Genomic DNA, 19,416 nt, shown 5'->3' with positions numbered 1-19,416 from the left:
AGAGAGTGATTTCAGTTTCCAGGAGACTCCACCTTGAAGATTCTGATCGTCCCTGGGAGGTACTTGGGTGGCTCCCTGGGGGCTTCCTCCCCAGAGGAAGTACAAGCGCAATCTCCTGCCCATCAGTCACGAGGCCTCTGGGCATCCAGAGCAGAAAACTATGGTGGGGAGCCTAACGTGTGGGCCCAGCGGCCCCACCCCTCCTGCTGCTGGGGCTTTGCCTCCGGCACCTGCTCAGCCTCCAGCCAGGGATGCGTCCAGCACACCCGCCTGGGCCCTGCTGCTCCCCACGGGGGGCTGTGGGGTCCTCAGGCCTCACACTCATCTGTTCTGCAGCGCACCCCCTCCCCTGCCTGGGGCCACTGGCCTTCCCGCCCGGTCCAGCAGGCATGTTTGTCAGTCTTTGTCCATCAGGTGTGCAGGGTGGAGGGCTGGGGTGGAGGATGGCTCCACAGGGTGGAGCAGGACACAGTGGGACCCAGGAAGACTCTCCCTCTACCCCAACGGGGTGGATGTGGGGCGGCACCCAGCCCCTGCCTGCGTTGCGCAGGTGTGAGCCTGCACTTGAGAGCAGCGTACCCACTGGCCGGTGGCCTGAGCCCTGCTGCAGCAAGAGGGTGTGCCGTGCGTGCATGTGTGTGTGTACGTGTGTGCACATTCGTGTGCCCGTGTCCACACGTGTGTGCGTCCCAGGCAGCACCACCGCAGACAGGGCTGTCCCCCTCTTGCCCTTCCTGCACTGTGCCTGCCCCCTGCACAGCCACCTCCGCTCCAAGTGTGGGGAGAACAGGGCAGCACTCGGCCCGGCGGGAGCGGGAAGTCTGGACTGACCTTGGCCCTGGGCTCCGCTTCCCCTGAGAAGCCAAGGGCTGGCACCCTCTCCTCGAACTGCCCGTGAAGGTGCCCAGTGGGGAGCACGTGGTAGCGGTTTAGACGGGCTTCTGTAACGGTGTGGTCAGAACCCAGTGGTGCCACAGGACTGGAGACCATGGAGATGCGTCTCCTCAATCACCTCCCCTGGTGGGGCCTTCTCAGAGTGGAGCTGGGGCTCTTTGTCAGCGTGTTTTCCCTCCAGTGTGCTACACGGCCCCTGCGTGGAGGTGCTTTGGGAATCATACTTTCCACCCCCCTGGGGGTTGGGGGATCTGGCAGGGATGGGGCCCCAGAGCTTCTTGTGTCCCAGGAGATGGCACCCAGGAGCTGCCTGCCCTGGGGAAGGTCCCTGTGTGGTGGCTGCCCATGCTGTGCACACGGGGCTGGACCTGGTGTCCTGTGTGACGCCGGCCCATCACAACGCAGCCCTTTGGGAGGTCCCATGGGGCCAGTGGGACACGCTCGACCAGGCCTTTCTCAGGACAGAACCGCAAAGATGAGGTCTGTCCATGCAGCTGGGCCTCCCTCCGTCATCTGCTAGCCACACAGTGGGGCTCTCGGGTAGCAGGCCTGGGGGAAGTCGTTTCTGTCCCAGGAGGGTCTGGGGAGCAGGGTGGCCCTGGGCCTGGCTGACGCACTCTCCTCTTCGTCACAGCGGAGCTGGAGTTCGCCCAGGTGGTCGTCGTGGTGGTGGTGGTCACGGTGATGGTCGTGGTTGTCGTCTGCCTGCTGAACCACTACAGAGTCTCCACCCGGTCCTTTATCCACCACTCGGGGCAGGGCCGGAGGCAGGACCGGCCGCAGCCGGTAAGTGTGGGCTGAGTGGGGCCGGGAGCCTGGGTGCAGGATGGCCCTGGGCTCGGCATGTGAATCCCACACACAGAAAGCCCAGTCCGGGGGCCCGACCGTGAGGCCAGTCCCCCACCCCCACCCCCCAACACAGTCACCACTGCCTGGACGGCAGTCAGCACACTCATTTCTCCTGCTCTGAACTCTATGGACCGTGCAGTCCCTGCCCTTTCACATCTGGCTTCCTTCCCTCAGTGTCATACGTGTGAATTCCATCCATGCTGGGACATGGTCCAGGGTCAGCGACGCATCCTGCATCCCCACCTACGCCCATGAGACGGGGGCTCAGCGGGGCAGGACAGGGAGGGGGTTGGACCCTCTGGGGCACAAGGGTGGGCAGGTTGTGTGGGCCTCACAGAACAGCAAGGCTCTTCAGGTTGGTTTAAAAAAAAAAAAAATTCCTAGCTACTTCCTGCCCTGAATCACCACCCTCTTCTGGGAAATAAAACACTGATATTCAGCTAAACTGCTCTATGATCTAACGCAGGAGCCCAGGGGCCATGGAAGGTTCAGGTCCAAGCTGGCTTTGCTGTCTGTGGTTCCAGTGGCTGTCAGTGAGAGCTTGGGGACACTGAGTTTAAACAATCGTATATTCTTGGCTTCTGTGGTGGATGGAGGAGGCTGAATCCCCAAGCATGTTGGGACCAGGGCTGCCTGGTGACTGGCCTAGGGAGGCTGCCCTGAGTGTGGGGGCAGCTGTCCTGGGGTGACCCCCTCACACTTCATCGGGGACAGAGTCGCTCGGCCAGCCTTCGGGTCTGCTGTCCCCATGGGTAGAGCTGAGGTTTGCCCAGTGTCCTGTGTCCATGGCAGGCAGAGCTGGGGGGAAGGGTGAGGCTGCTGTGTGCCGCCCCCAGACCCACAGGGACGAGATGGGTGCTGGGGGCTGCAGCTCAGCCCTGAGGAAGACGCTCTCTCCCTCTGGCTTCCCCTCATCCTCCGCCGTCCCCTCCCTGCTGTTTCCTCCGTGCAGCCCGGCCCGTGCAGGGCAGGTGTGTCCCGAGGCTTGGGTTTTCCTTCTGATAAAATGGGAGTGTGGATACTGCTCACCGAGGTTTCACAAACTCATGATGTACTTTTACACGGTGACCAGAGACAGTTTAGGCGCAGGCCGGACCTCCATTTCATGTCTAGTCCAGAGGAGAAGCCTCACTCTCCTGGACAGGGACATAGATCCAGATCCCAGGAGCACTGGGGGTCACTGCCTGGGAACGTGCCCCCCACCGGGCTGGGCTTCTTGCCTCCTAAGTATCTCCTCCTCGCTCTCGATTTCTAAAAGATGCTGCTTCCCTTCATCACGCTCTGGGAGAGCAGTGTGATCCTTTCTTTCATACTCATTGTTCCTGTCCAGGGGACCTTCGGCGATGCGGGGAGATGTTTTTGGCTGTCATAGCTTGGGGACGGTGTTGCAGGGATGCTCTGAACGTCCTCAGCTTATGGGGCGGTCCTGCCCTCCTCCCCGGGGGCCCTTCCGCGTGAGACGGGGATGCTGTTAATACACGTGGATCTCATGGTAGGCTCAGGGGCGTCAGCAGAGTGAAGAGAGCCCGTGCTGACAGCTCGGTGGGGGTGGTAGGTGTCCACAGGGAACCTGCCCCATCAGACGGTTTTGGTCTGGGCTCTGCCTTCCTTTGCTCACTCTGTCAATCAGTGGATATGAGCCTGGCACCCACCAGACAAGGAAGAAATGATGCAGCGAGCCCCAGGCTCCCCCCATCAGCAGCGTCCACCTGGCCTGGTGGTATTTTCTCAGTCTCGGGGGAAGCCAAGGGGTCTCCAGGGGCCATTTGTGTGTGGGGAGGGGTGTACATCAGGAGGCTGTAAACTGTAGAAGGGTGTGGGGTGGAGCAGCTTCAAGGTGCCTTTCTGGGTGGCCCCCTGCCCCGCTCCCAGCATCCAACCAGCCTCCTCCCGAGGGGCTTAGAGGGGCAGGCTGCCCGTGGCCTCGTGTGGTTTGTGTTCTCCTAGGGAGAAGGTGGCCGAGGCTGGAGGTGCCTGGGGTCGCCGTTGTCAGGGTGGTTCCGTGTCTGCTGTCAGAGCATCCCAGGAGCTGCTGTGCCTGCTGTTTGGCGGCTGGTGGGTGTGGGGTGCCCCCTGCCGGCCTCACCGTGGATGAGCGTCCATGGCTCTGAGCCTATGCGTTGCTGGGACCCCCACACTTCTGGGGGCCTTTTGGCCCGTTTGTTCCAGAACTGTGTGAGGTCTCCATGACCATGTTAGTAAAAAGTGTGTTTATTTTAAACTGCTATGAGAAGGGCTGGGCATCTAATTTGTCAGCTTCCAGGTGATCTGGCTTAACACTATTGGTTAAGGTTACTTTTATGTGTTTCCTATGGAAGACTTGATAGTCAAGATGGAAAAATATAGGACAGTAGTTGGGATTTTTTTTTTTTTTTTTTTTGGCTGTGTCGGGTCTCAGTTGTGGCACACAGGGATCTTCGTTGCGGCACGCGGGCTTCTCTAGTTGTGACACATGGGCTCTAGAGTACGTGGGCTCTACAGTTGTGGTGCGCTGGCTTAGTTGCCCCACAGCATGTGGGATCTTAGTTCCCTGTCCAGGGATCGAACCCATGTTCCCTGTGTTGGAAGGCGGATTCTTAACCACTGGACCACCAGGGAAGTCCCTGGCTTTTGTTCTTGAGAAAGAGGCTGAACATGTAGATGTTCTGACGTGGTTGAGGAAACTTGACTCCCTCTCTGCACTAACGGGCTTTCCCTGGTTCCCAGGGAGAGTCCTCTGGAAAAAGGTGGGTTGGACCAGTTGCCCCTTTGGGCCCAGCTTGCTCTGATTTGGGGGGTTTGCTTTGTGCAGTCACAGCCCCTTCCTCACGTGGCCCTTTCCACCTCCATTGCCTGTGGGCAGACACACTTCTGTGCCAAGGGAGGGACGGATGGAGTCTGTGTTGGCCGAGGCCAGTCAGCCTGCATCACCACAGCGTCCCTGAGACGCCTTTCCAGGGGAGCAGGGCGGTGGGATGGACCGGCCCTGAATTTGGTGGAAGCAGCCACTTCTGGATGGACCGGCCCTGAATTTGGTGGAAGCAGCCACTTCTGGATGAAAATGAAAAAGAGTGATCCGCTTCAGTTAAGTTACAACAAAAGTAAATGCTTAAATAGTAGCAGCAGCAGTGAGTGGGTTTGTGATAAAAAGCCGTACGTGTTCTTTCTGAGGGAGCCTTGCCTTAGTGTTTAGAGCCTGGCTTATGTGAGTTCGGCACTTTGAGACTGTCTAGGTTTCTTTTCATCATCTTAGACCACCAAGTAATAGGAAAACAATAAAAGGGCATAAATATTCCAGACACAGCCCTGAGAGATGTTCACACACGTCGCTGGAGCCTTTCTTTCCCGAGCCAGGGGAGGTCCGCATGGCCTTTTCTGACAGCCTTGCCTGTAGGCCACCCCGCAGGGCCCACCAACCTGCCTGGACGGCGGGCAAGGCGGAGGTGGCCGCCCATCTACTAGGAACAGCAGAAGGATGGGAACGTTCTACTTAGTTTGAATCATATAAAATTGTGGGTGTTCAGCCATTTTGACCTATAAAAGCAGCAATTTCAATTTTAAAAATTAACAAAAGGAGTCACATCAGGCATTTTTCTTCATGACCAAATGCTGCAGGAGTTAAATCAATTGTAAAAGTGCGGTGCCCGGCCTCCCTGGAGCCAGAGCAGCGCCTGGCGGGCAGTGGGTGCACCAGCCCCGCGGGGAGGGACGGGTCTGTGGTGCAGAAACTCAGGTGTGGGGGAAGTCCAGGCCCCAAGACCCTCCCTGCAGATGGCCAGACCTGGGCGAGGGTGTGGCCAGTGTGTGTGTGGTTCCCCCCGCAGGGTGTTTTGACAAAACTTGATCCAACTTGAAAAAACTGGGAGATTTCACGTAAAAATAGAAATTTACATCTTTCCTTGAAAAGTGAGCATATCAGCCATACTGGCCTGTATTCCTGCTTGGCTCCCCCAGGCCAGGGCTGCCAAGCAGCCTGTGCTCACCTTCCGCTGTGGTCCCAGCCCCTGCACGGGCCTCAGAGGTGGGCCGGTTTGCACAGAGGTGATTGTTTTTGGAGCAAACATTCTTCTGCATTCATGCCTCTACCACAAAGGTGAAAACAGAGATGGACCAAGGGGGCCACTTGCTTCCGAAAAATGGGGAAACTTCTTTGTGGAAGTAAAGATCATTCCTATGAGATGAGTGGTTCGGCCAGGTGAGGTGAGTCTGGGTCACAGGACGGTGTGTCCCGGGCCTGCTGACCAGTCCCATGCTCGGATCAGGGCCCTCCTCTCTGTGATTGGGTCTGGGCTCCTCTCCACTGGCCCGGACGCCTTGCGAACCAGGGCCGGCAGTTCCGTGCAGGTGTGTCCTGGGGCCCCACACAGCTCACTCCCACTGTGGCTGAGAGCCCGGCAACTGCGCACCTGCCTAGTCTCATTTCTACCTACTTCAGCCTGTGTTAGGAAAGCATTTCTAAAACGATAGGAAGGAACCATTTTCAGGAAGGCGCAAAAAATGAGCTGAGGGCCTGCCTGATAATGCAGGTGGAGCAGGCGAGTCTGTGACAGTCTGAGTGTAGCATCGGCTCGTCCAGGGCGCAGGCTCCCTGCGAGCAGGTGGATTCTTGCTGCACTGTGAGGCTGGGGGGGTTGCTGCCCACCTTGTTTCATGAGCATTTCCAAGTGTCCAGGGGCCACGGGCAGCAGGTCAGGCCTCCTTTAAGCATCAAGCATGGGATCCTACTGTCTACCTCCTGTTTGTCTCAGCAGGAGCGGGGCGTTTGCAGACTGGCCATTTAAAAGGTTTTACCCTTGAAGCATTAGAAGATAAACAATTTTAACAGCTTGAAATGAGAATGTCTCCTTCTGAAGTAAGAGAAAGGAGGCCAAGTTGCTGGTGAAAATTGGATAAGGATCCTGGACCATAGCTGTTACACAGCAGAATCTCCAAGATCTTTAAAGCTAGTAACTTAGATCATCCTTCTGCTGTTGATGTTGCTCAGAAGAGTTTTAAAATTACCGTCAAAGCTTACAGGTCATTTTTAGTAAAATTTTCAAGAGACATTTAAAAAAAATTCTCAGTGTTGGCAAGCCTTCCTTTTTTTACTTTGTTCTCTGAGGCTGGGTTTGATTTTTGGTACCAGCCAAAATCCATTTAGATGTAGCTCATCAAGTTACTGATACAATTTTGGTGCAAAGTCAAGTGTGACCATTAGTAAGGCTGATGTTGTTTACGCTGCAAGCTGATGGTGCAGAGAAAGGCCAGGAAGGGGGAGGTGGACAGAGGGCCTGGTCTGTGTTGTTAAGGCTCTTGCGATGAGGATGTGTTCATGCATTACTTTTGCAATTAAAAGACACACTACACTCACATAAACTGATGCTGAAGACAGTTTCAATAACATTCTGAGCATCTGTAATCTATAGACTCCCAAGGTAACGCATTTCAACACAGTTGGTATTGTGACAAAGGTATGCTAAAATCAGATTTTTTAATAAAATTGATAAAAAAATTTATAAACAATTTTTAGTAACCTTCTAAATAGGCATTAGCATTAATAATCTAATGGTAAAGTTTGTTTCGTTTTTACTTAGTCCTTAAAAACTGGTGTGGTTTGTTCTGGGGGGAAAAAAAAAGCTCTCTAAATTACCCTAATTCTGAGAGGCCCTTGCTGGGGAGGTGTACAGGGCCATCAGAGACTGCATGGGAGGTAGCTGGGATCCGGCTCTGTTACTCCCCTACCAACTCCGAGACCGCGGGGAAGGCACTTGGCTTGTGCCCCTCACGCGTGAAAGGAGGCTCACAGTGTGTAGGTTCCACGTCGTCCTGAGCTTTCTGATTCCAGGCTGCTTTCTCTTGAAGCCTGATTGCTCACTCTCCCCCACCACCAACCCCCGGAGGCATCACATTTCTCCTTTTCTGCTTGCTCTTAGGGGCCTGTAGGCCTCCCTGAGCTATTGATTGTTGTGGAAATATAAAGGATTCCCTTTCTTTTCTTCCCAGCAGAACTTCCTTCTTGATTTGTCTTTCTCTTAAGGGACGTGCCCTAGATTGAGCAGAGTTGGGAGGGAAGTAGTCTTGAGAACTCTGATGATGGAATCCCAAGGAGGATAAAGGGGAAATGCTGGAGAGCAGAGTCATTGGCGTCTACGCTGTTACTGCTGTCAAGGGTGGAAAAGTGAGAACTACTAAAGCATCTGGATGGTGGAAAGGTTGCCTGGGAAAAGGGAAGAAACAAGAGAAAAGTGATTTTATCAGAAGGCAAAGATGTTGCTGAATATCCAAACATCATTTTTACCTATGCTTTGAAATTCACCCTGGGAAAGGGAGTAAAATCGATTTTCAAATATTTGAGGCCATATGATATGTTCATTCACTGGGAGGAACCCTTGGGTAGAAGCCAAAATATCCAGCAATGGCCTTGCTTTACACAAACTGACCATGTCACCTCCAGTGAGTCGTACACCCTCCTTGGGCTTCAGTTTCCTCCCATCCAAAATGAGGGAGAACTGGCTTAGATCAGAGACCTTTCAGATTGTTTCTGACCCCTCTGACCAAATGTGTAGGAAACACATTTTACATCACAATCCACAATATTCACATGAAACTGAGGCAGAACTTTGACCAAACAGTACTTAAAATGTACCCAAGATGTTTTGTGTCTGTTTTATCTCTGGAATGCTGGCTGTGACCCACCTAAATTGATTTTCCAGCTCTCTAAGAGGCTGCAGCTCACAGTTTGAAAAACACTATACTGGGTCTTTCCAGTCCCCAAATCTGATGATCCCTGTGGTCCTTTGTGTGTGGAAAGGAGAGTTTAGCAGCTGAGAGCTAAACCAAGAAAGTTCAGAGCATGGGTGGTCTCACATGTGGTGCCCAAGGACCCAAGGCAGCAAGCAGGCTTCAGCCGCAGCTCACAGCAGAAGCCCGTGACTCATGGTCACAGATGACTCTCTTTCAACGCTCTAAGCATTGTATCCTTTGGGTGGAAAAAGATCTAAGAGATACAGAAATAAAGATTATAAGAGTACTATGAGCAATTGTATATCAACAAATTGAATAACCCAGATGAAATGGAAAGATTCCTAGAAACACACCCTACTAAGACCAACTCATGAAGAAATAGAAAATATGAATAGATCTGTAACTAGTAAGGAGATTGAATCAATAATCAAAAACCTCCCAACAAAGGAAATTCCTAGACTAGATGGCTTCACTGGTGAATTCTACAAAACATGTAAAGAACTGACACCAGTCCTTTTCAGATTCTTCCCCAAAATTGAAAAGGATGGAACACCTTCTAACTCATTTTATGAGGCCAGCATTACTCCAATACCAAAGCCCCAGACAAAGACACAACAGGAAAAGAAAAACCAAAGACCAATATCCCATATGAATACTGATGCAAAAATCCTCAACAAAATACTAGTAAACTGAATTCAGCAGCATAATAAAAGGATTATACACCATGACCAAGTGGGGTTTATTCCTGGAATACAAGGATGGTTCCACATTATGAAATCAATCAATGTAATGCACCTCATTAACAGAATGAAAGGAAAAAAACTACATGATCATCTCATCGATGCAGAAAAAGTATCTGACAGAATTCAACACGCTTTCATAATAAAAACATTCAACAAACTAAGATAAAAAGAAACTACCTCAACATAATAAAGGTCATCTATGAAAAGCCCACAGCGAACATCATACTCAATGGTGAAAGACTGAAAGCTTTCCCTCTCAGATCAGGAAAAAGGCAAGGATGCAGGCATGCTTTCACCACTTCTATCTAACATAGTATTTATTATAAGTTTTAACTAGAGCAACAAGGCAAGAAAAGGTATTCTGTTAGAAAGGAAAAAAAGTAAAATTATCTCTCTTTGTAGATGACATGATCTTATGTGTAGAAAATCCTAAACATTCCAATTAACTAATAAACAAAAAGCTCCACTAGAACTAATAAATTCAGCAAAGTTGCAGGACACAAAGTCAGCCCCCTAAAATCAGTTGCATTTCTTTACACTTACAATGATCAATCCAAAAAGAAATTAAGAAAACAGTTCAATTTACAATAGTATCAAATAGAATAAAATACTTAGGAGTAAACTTAACCAAGGATATGAAGGGTTTGTACACTGACAACTATACAGCGTTGCTGAAAGAAATTAGACACAAATAAATGGAAGACATCTTGTGTTCATGGACCTGAAGACTTGATCCTGTTAAGATGTCAGTACTACCCAAAGCAATCTACAAAATCAGTGTAATCCCTGTCAAAATCCCAATGATGTTTTTCTGCAGAAATAGAAAAGCCCATCCTAAAATTCATGTGCTATCACAAGGAACCCCCATCCCCACCTACAGCCAAAATAATATTGAAAAAGAATAACAAAGTTGGAAGTTTCACACGTCTTGATTTCAAAATTTACTACAAAGCTACAATAACAAAACAGTGTGGTGTCAGCATAAAGACAAACATTTAGACCAACAGGATAGAATAGAGAGCCCAGAAATAAACTCTCCGATGTATGGTCAAATGATTTTCAACAAGGGTGCCAAGACCATTCAAGGAAAAAGGACAGTCTTTTAAAAAATGGTGTTGGGAAAACTGGATATTCACTACAAAATAATGACATTGAACCCTTATCTGCTACCATATACAAAAAATTAATTCAAAATGTATCAAAACCTAAATGTAAGAACTAAAACTATTAAACTCTTAAACAACAGGGCAAAAGATTCATGACATTGGATTTGGCAATGATATCTTGGATCTGAAACTAAAAGCACAAGCAACCAAAGAAAAAAATAGGTAAATTGGACTTCAAAAATTAAAAACTTAAACTTGTCAAAGGACACTATCAAGAGAGTGAAAAGGCAACTCATAGAATGGGAGAAAATATTTGCAAATCAGGTATCTGATAAGGGATTAATATCCAAAAAATATAAAGAACATTTACAACTCAGCAACAAAATAAGTGAACCTAATTTTAAAATAGGCAAAGGACCTGAGTAGGTATTTCTCCAAGGAAGATATACAGATGGCCAATACAGAAGAGCTCAGATCACTAATTGTGATGGTTAATTTTATGTGTCAACTTGACTGAGCTAAGCAATGTGTCTATGGGAGTAATTCCGGAAGAGATTACCATTTGACTCAGTAGACGGAGTGAAGAAAATCTGCCCTCACCAATGTGGGTGAGCATGATCCAACCCCTTGAGGGCCTGAGTAAAAAAAAAAAAAAAATGGAGGAAGGGCAAGTTCTTTCTCTCTTTTCTTGAGCTGGGATGTCGATTTTCTCCTGCCTTTGGACATCAGAGCTCCTGGTTTTTGGGTCTTCAGAGTCCAAGACATACCAGTGGACACCCCTCCCACAGTTCTCAGCCCTTCATATTTGGACTGAATTATACCACTGGCTTTTCTGGGTCTCCATCTTGCGCAGAGCAGATTGTGGGACTTCTCTGCCTCCAGAAACAGGCAGCCAATTCCTATAATCAATCAATCAATCTCCTATTGGTTCTGTTTCTCTGGAGAACCCTGACTTAATACACTAATCATACACAAATCAAAACCATAGTGAGAGGGGCTTCCCTGGTGGCACCGTGGTTAAGAATCCACCTGCCAATGCAGGGGACACGGGTTCGAGCCCTGGGCCGGGAAGATCCCACATGCCACGGAGCAACTAAGCCCGTCCACCACAACTACTCAGCCTGCACTCAGGAGCCCGTGAGCCACAACTACTGAAGCCCACGTGCTTAGAGCCCATGCTCCACAAGAGAAGCCACCACAGTGAGAAGCCCGCAAACCGCAACGAAGAGTAGCCCCCGCCCGCCACAACTAGAGAAAGCCCGCGCTTAGCAACAAAGACCCAACTCAGCCAAAAATTAATTTTTTAAAAAAACCATAGTGAGATGCCACATCACACCCACTGGAGTGACTATTAGCAAAAAACCAGAAAATAACCAGTGTTGGCAAGGATGTGATGAAATTACAACCGAAATGGTACCACTGCTATGGAAAACAGTAGTGGTTCCCCCCCACCCCAAATTAAACATAGAATTACCGTATGATCCAGAAATTCTACTTCTGGGTGTATCCTCAAAAGAATGAAAAGCAGAGATTCAAAGAGATATTTATACACCCCTGTTCATAGCAGCATTATTCATGATAGCCAAAAAGGGGAAACCACCAAGATAACTATGAATAACAAAATATGGTATGTACCTGAAATGGAGTATATTAGCCTTAAAAGGGAATGAGATGCTGACATAGGCTGCAACATGGATGAATCTTAAAGATATTATGCTCAGTGAAATAAGGACAGTATTGTATGATTCCACTTAGACAAGGTTCCTAGAATAGTCAGATTCATAGAGACAGAAGGTAGAATGGTGGTCACCAGGGGATGAGGGGAGGAAGGAATGGGGTGTTAGTGTTCAGTGAGTACAGCGTTTTCAGTTTGGGAAGAAGACAAATTCTGGAGATGGATGGGGGTGATGGGTGCGTGGCAACAAGGATATACTTAATGCCACAGAACTGTATGCTTTCAAATGATTAAAATAGTAAATGTTATGTATAATTTACCACAACTTGAGAGAAGACAATTTTGATTTTCCACTCACCACCCAGCCAAAGTGCCAAACAGATTTAAAAGGAAAAACTCCAGTCATTGTGTTCCAGGTCTGCAGACGACACATCTGGATCGTTGGGATCATAAAGACAAGCACTTGGAAGAGCACGTGATTTTTTTATCTTTAATGCAGACGTTTTAGTGTCAGGCAGATTCAACTTATGGGAAAATTTTCTGGCCACGTGGCTGTTTACCATTCAGAAGGGGAAAAATACAATGCAGATTCCTTGAGGGTAAAGGAACCTGAAAATGCACATCTTCAAGCCTGTGAGATCCGGAGTTGTCCTGTGTCCCTTTTCAGAAGATGCAGATTCACTAGAGCCCCTCAGGATGGCCCAAGGCTTTCGTGGGCCTGGATCTTGGTGGCCATGCTCCCTGGGGCACCCACAGAGGCGTCTTCAGGGCCACCAGGGACGCAAGGGCGCCGGAGGTGCTCTGTGGACGCAATGCGGCATGAGGGAACAGTTCTCACAAGCAAACAGCTACGAAAGACGCAGTGTGTATGGGTCCGCAATAGCGATACTAGCAAGATTTTGTTCCTGTTGCTCAAAACTCTGTGAGCTGCTATCTTATTTCCCAGCTTATTCCGTCGTGGTCAGAGGACCCGGCTTCCCGCGAAGGGTGGCTGGGCGGCTGGGCCCTGGTCTCGCAGGGCTGTTTCTGGTACACCAGAAGAGGCCAACCTCATGGCCTCCCCTGTGAAGCCTGAGCTCAAGGCAGCCGCCAGCGAGCAGCTGAGTGAGCAGCAGGGGCAGCGGCCGAGGAGCAGGTGCGTGCCCTGCGGAGGCTGTGGTGGTGCAGACCCGTCCCGTGACGATGGCCCCTGGAGAGGAGGGGGTCCCTGCAGAACCACAACATTCCACCTGTGCAAGGCTTGGTGTGGATCTCTTTTAGGCACTTTTCCAGTTTTGCTAACTTCTAGGAAAATAAAGCCATTGAGAATAGTTATTGCCATTTTCAGAAAACATGCTACTACCCCTCTTCAGGGTCCCTTCCTGCCCACTTCATTTGGTGCTGTGACATCTGGTTGTCAGGCCACGCCCTGTGCTTTAATCTGCTGTTGCCAAGGGTGGAATTCTTAGGAACAGTGGAGGATGCTCTGTGCTGTTCTCAACGCGGGAGTGACATCGCCCTTGACGCAAAGGAGCACTGCCTAGGGCTCGGACACCTGGTTAGAGCCACTCTGTCGCCGTTACATAGTTGTATAGTCAGATCTAGGGATGCCACCTGCTCACGGCGAGGGGGGCCGTGGTGGATGCCCGCCTGCAAGGATCAGGGGAGGTCACTTTCACTTCTTAAGACCTGGGGCTGTTTGACCTCCCAAGTCCACCGGTGGGCACTTTCAGGTCACAGGAAGCCATGATGGCAGGAGGTCGTATGTGCACATTCCTGGGAATCCAAAAATACAGGCACTTCTCTACCCACCACCCCGTTCTTCTCTTAGTAGTCACAAAAGCCCCGCAGACCCTGCTATAGCCTACAATTGGGGTTCAAAAGGGATACCACACTGAAATGCTCTGTAGACAAGTTTATGGTGTTAGAAGTGATCCTTAATCATGCCTGCTGTTTGCTCATCACCTTGCTGGTCTTTTTTTTCTTTTTGGTTGCGCTGGGCCTTAGTTGTGGCTCGTCAGCTCCTTAGTTGCAGCATGCGAACTCTTAGCTGTGGCATGCATGTGGGATCTAGTTCCCTGACCAGGCATTGAACCCAGGCCCCCTGTAATGGGAGCATGGAGTCTTAACCACTGCACTGCCAGGAAAGTCCCTGGCCAAACATTTTTTGAAAGATTACTAAGCAATTAGATGTCAGGTTCCACACTCCTTGTGAGCATTTGTACTGAGGAATCAATTCATAAGAAGATGCACAGAGGGCTCTTAGGTTTGGGAAACTCAGTCTGAAAGCCAGCGGTGTAGATGGGCACACCATTCAAGGCTACTGTGGGGAGACCCGAACTGTTTGACTTTCCTGTGGCCACGACTCCTCTGGGGGTGCAGGTAACAAAAGGCTGGGACTTTGTGGTTCCGGGTGTTACACAGCCTGCGCTCAGCTGAGTGTGATCCCTTGGCTTTGGGTGCTGTTGCATGAAACTAATGATCTTCCTGTGATGTCCCCCACCCCCCAACCAGGAAGGGCGCCTGTGGCCTTCAGACAGATCTGGACCTCGGCCCACCTCAGAGGTAAGGGGTTGGACACAGGCGGGGTGTGGGTGGCAGGAGATGCGTAGAGGGGGATGAACAAAATTGGTGGAAGGGTTGAACGTGTCAGCACAGATGAAGATCAAGGCCTGTGCCTGTAACTTGGTTTAAGAGGTGGGGGAGGGGTCTTCCCTAGACTCTCCCAAGGATTCTTTGTGCCTGGCCAGAGCTCCTTCCAGAAAACAGTCGAGAATCCAGGACCTTCACTTGATGCCTTAGGCTGCTGATAACGAGGTGGTGGCTGTCGGTGTAGCTTATAAACATCACCGCTCGATTCACCCCATCTCCCAGTTTAATAGTATGATTGTAAAAATAACGTTTTTTGCCTTTAAGTTAAAAACATGGTGTGAGAGAAGTTGACAGATGGATGTATATCTTTATATACATATGTCCTTCCTCTAGAAGAAAGTGAGATGGTGGAATAGATGAGAAGCTATGCAAGAGAGTACCTGGATTCTTTCGGGGGGAAAAAGTCTATAATCATACTTACTTTGGAATATAAAATAGTTTTCATGTCAGCTGCTAAAAATAACTACAGGAAACTTTTATCCAGAAAGAAAAAAAGTCACTTGTTTCATATTTTTAAGTAATTGATAGGGCAACAAGCTCCTATAAATAACTCATAAATTGACCCAATGTCTTGTACCTGCTCCAAGTACCATCCTGTGAAGTTACAACTTACATTTACAATGAAAATTCTTCACCCTCTATATTCCTCTGAATCACAGGAGTGGGGTCTGAAGAAGGTCACATGGTGGGCAGGCCGGGGTGGGGGTGGGGGGCTCCTGTATTCTCCTTGACCAGTGGGAAATGTACACAATAACTCCATTAAACCTACATTTTCAGGTAACCGCAATTATCCGTTGCTGAACCGTCCTGGGTTTGGCAAGGTGAGTGATGTAAAGTCATTAGGAACGAAAAACCTCTGTTTTTCTGGAATAGCCTTTACATGTTTTTTGGGGGGAAAAGTTTTCAGATGGGTGAGAACAGACGTGAATTTCCTTGCTGCCATCACGTCCGTGGTCATCACTGTGCCAAGAACATCTCCCAGGTGTTGCTCTTCTCCCTGCAGATCATGTACGCACCGCGGTCCAGGAACGGGGGGACTGCCCCAACCTTTCTCCAGAGGGATCGGTTCAGCCGCTTCCAGCCCACCTACCCCTATGTACAGCACGAGATCGACCTTCCCCCCACCATCTCCCTGTCGGACGGGGAGGAGCCGCCTCCTTACCAGGGGCCCTGCACCCTGCAGCTCCGGGACCCTGAACAGCAGATGGAACTCAACCGAGAGTCTGTGAGGGCCCCACCCAACCGAACCATATTTGACAGCGATTTGATAGACGTGTCCGTCTACAGCAGGGGCCCACGCCCACCCAGCAGCAATTCAGGCATAAGTGCCAGCACCTGCAGCAGTAACAGGAGGATGGAGGGGCCACCCCCGGCCTACAGCGAGGTGATGGGCCACTGCCTGGGTGCCACTCTCTTCCACCCCCAGCACAGCACGCACAGGGGGAGCAGACTGCCACTCCAGCGGGACGGCCCTGGGGGGCACCGAGCTGCCCGTCCAGGGCAAGGACAGGAAGCCCGGGAACCTCATCTGACCTGCGTGCATACCTGACTTAAGAAAGGAGGAGGGAGGCAGTGGCACTGCCCCTCCGTCCCCAGCACAAGTTCAGTAAAACAGTGATTCCTTCCACAGGGGCTGCACGCAGGCTGAAATAGTACAAACCTCCTCCAGTCTGGCTGCAAACGGTGTTCATCTGGGGCAGTGATTGATAGGAAAGGGCAGGTTTTGGCAAAGGGTGGGCATGAGAACACAGAGGGGTGCTTTGAAGACATTATGAAATAAAACCCACAGAGGCATCTGACTTGACTATGAAAGCAGACGCAGCAGGGGAAGAGGCCAGAATGGCCTGTTTTACAATTAACTGAATACAGAGGAAAACGTTATTATACATTATGGGGAAGAATCGCCAGTTTGCTTCCCACCCCCAAACTGTGGAACTTTTGTTTTAAAAATATGATTCTAAATTCCTGTTTTGTGTGCCAAGGTATAAAGTGGAGAAGTCAGATGAATGCAAGGGGTTAATCAGTGTTGTGATGCTGTGTTTTAAAAGTTGCACTACATGTTTAAGATAATGAGGAAGCTTTACTCAAAGTTCTGTATGTTGTCTTTTCACCTGTGGATTATAATTAGGCCCCATAATCATCTCCCCCATAATCATGCAGGAAAGGGTGTTAGGGGAGGTAGCCTAACGTACACCACTTACTTACATTCACCAAGAAAGTCACCACACAGCAGTGAATGCGTCACTGAGGCACCTGGAGACTCTGGATGGAGCAGAGGAAACTCCTGCATCCCTGGTGTGTTGAGTCCCTCCAGCCTCAGGCTGCGTGTTTTACACCTGCATTTACACACCACGCAGTGCTGCCCTGGCCCTCCAGCAGTGCAGTTTCTGTGGTAATTTAGATTTTTTTCACTGTAGCATGAAATATACTCAGATAATACACTATTTTATGCAATAAATTGTTTAAAGTGCAAGGTGGCTATTTTTATACTGTTGAAACACATGACTTCAGAGTGTTCCTGCGGTCTCTCCTTCCCTGCATAGTGGAGTTCAGGCCTGGATGGCTGGTCATCAAGACTCAGCAGTCACTTCTGTGCAGCCCACTGCCCTGTTACGTGCGTGACACTGGCTGCAGATACTGTGTAGAAGCCCCTGGGACTGAGGAAGGGACCCATGTGGCCAAGTATGCGGACCAGCACCCGGGAGGAATGCAGTGCTCAGAACCAGATGCGCTCCCAGGGGTCACTAAGCCTCTGCAGTGGAGGCCAGAACTGGGCGGGGAGCAACTCAGAGCACAGGGTAAAAAGCACAACTTGCAGCTAAAATCAACTAGAAAACTAACCTTAAAAATTGTAACATTCATTCTCACCTAAAGTAACTTCCTTCACAGAAGCATCTGCCTTTGCTGCACCCGGGTGGGGTGCTTCTGTGCAGCCCCTGCCTGCTCTCGCAGGGACCGAGGGCTGGAGGGATGACTTGGGACCCTGACCTGCAGTTCCGGGTGTCTGCTGTTGTGGTCTCAGAGGTGGCTGCCCGGTGAGGTGCCCTCGTGCTGCTGGCAGAAAGCTCTCAAACTGCTTTCTGCTGCTCCTTTCCGAGGCTCCTCTTGGTTGGTAGGTCCCTGGGTTTTGTTTGGAGAACTGGAATCTTCATCGATTTCACACAGTAACATCCACACAAGTAGTCAATCTCTTAAAAGAAGATGGTGGTCAACAATTGTCACTCATGCTTCAGACCCTGTTGAGCAGTGTGCACGCTGAGGGCCATGGCAGGAGCTCTGGGACGGGCAGAGTCCTGGGGGCCTGACCAGAGGACACCCACCCACCCACCGTATCAGATGGCCTCAACCTCAAGCCTGTGCTTAAAGGAGGCTGGGACTCTGCATGGCGTGAGGTTTCCCCTTGTGTTGCTGGTGAAGGTGGGAAGGTGCCTGTCCTCCCCATCTTCGGGCAGATTATCGGTCAGGCGGTTCCCCTTAGGTGCAGAATGAGGAGGTTGGCTGATGGTGTCATCATTCCAAACCTCACCTGCACTTCTGGTAGAGTGGGTGAACACACCCAGTAGTTCTAGCTCAAAATGGTGAGTTATGCTCAGAAACTTATAAATTCCTTAGTCACTTTGCAAGTACCCGAACATTTTGCAGATGTTCACAGTACTGGTAAAACAATTATTTAATTCAAATAACTTTAACTGTTCTTCAAAACCGAGACTGCTCCCTTTCGGCCACCCTATTAGATAATTGCCTCTAATGTAAATAGTTATTTAATGATGCAGACATATCAAACCATGACCTGAATGGTCTCTGAGGCTGGGGCTCTGTAATGAATTAGTTTAAAAGCCAAGGTCATAAATTGAATTAATAGTCAATTTCCCTTCAACACAGGAAAAAGGTAATTTAGACATCTGCTCTTTCGAAGGTTGTGGCTGACATGGTGTGGAAAGAGGCGTGACTGTGAAGCTGCAGCTTGATCAGTGGGGCCTGAGGGTCCAGGTTAGAAACCAGAGGGTTAGGGGATCAGTGAGCAGTGGGTGGGGAGCTGGGCTCCATCGTCTTAGCGACTCCCTGGATATGAACCCCAGGCACCTTGAGTCCCACTTATAGGAACACTCGTGTCTGCTGGCTTTTTCAGCAAGCCTAGTGTTCCTCAGACACTAAGGTTGTCCTTTACTACAAAAGAGATTTTGCTGAAGAAATTGTGCATTTATTGCGCTGGCCAAAAAGTTCGTTCAGGTTTTTCCATGTTACAGAAAAACCTGAACCAACTTTTTGGCCAACCCAACACAAAGTTCTATCTGGGACCAAAACTCAGTGTTAAAAAAGCTTGACAAGCATACCCTCTGTCCTCCGTACCACAAATACACTTGGACACACAGCTCAGACAGCAGAGGAAAATGTGCAAAACTTGGGAAGGTTTGTCATGAGGATGACACTTAAGTCCACTAATTGCAGCTGGGAGAGGAGGACACAGGGGCCAGCAGGAAGCAGGGGGCCTTCTACCCCAGCATAGGGACCTGTACTCAGATAAGCGTGTCTCCAGCTTCAAATTATCCCCCTCTTCACCTGTATTTTATCATCATAAGAATGAGAAGGGCTCAAAGGCAAGCACTTTTCGAAAGCAGCTCAGATCTGGGAGAATCCATTCAGATCCCTGCCCTCCTCAGAACCAGTGGCTGCATCCTGACAGGTGGGCCTGGATCTTACCTCCACCTGCTCTTCTGTCCAGAGAGTCCTTGCAGAGACTGTCCAGGTCCACGAGCCCCTCCAAAGCAGCTTCCATTTGCTGCTGGCCACCAGGCTCCCACACTGGCCTGGCTGC

At 50.0% G+C, this 19,416-nt stretch overlaps 1 protein-coding gene across 1 annotated transcript in view; it reads left to right on the top strand.

The window, feature by feature from the left end:
* Positions 1-17,073, top strand: part of LDLRAD4 (low density lipoprotein receptor class A domain containing 4) — a 304,508-nt gene extending 287,435 nt beyond the window's left edge. Inside the window, 4 exon segments of the mRNA XM_022551388.3 lie at positions 1,529-1,680; positions 14,463-14,513; positions 15,604-16,071; positions 16,073-17,073. Coding sequence (XP_022407096.1) covers positions 1,529-1,680; positions 14,463-14,513; positions 15,604-16,071; positions 16,073-16,132 — 731 coding nt within the window. The 3' untranslated portion in view covers positions 16,133-17,073.
* The last annotated feature ends 2,343 nt before the right edge of the window (positions 17,074-19,416 follow it).

Source organism: Delphinapterus leucas, chromosome 14 (assembly GCF_059928025.1).
Source record: "Delphinapterus leucas isolate spDelLeu-1000000601 "Yukka" chromosome 14, BTC_Dleu_Yukka2, whole genome shotgun sequence".
Taxonomy (NCBI): domain Eukaryota; kingdom Metazoa; phylum Chordata; class Mammalia; order Artiodactyla; family Monodontidae; genus Delphinapterus; species Delphinapterus leucas.
Note: the sequence above shows the minus strand (reverse complement) of the source record. Positions and strands in the feature narration are given on the sequence as shown.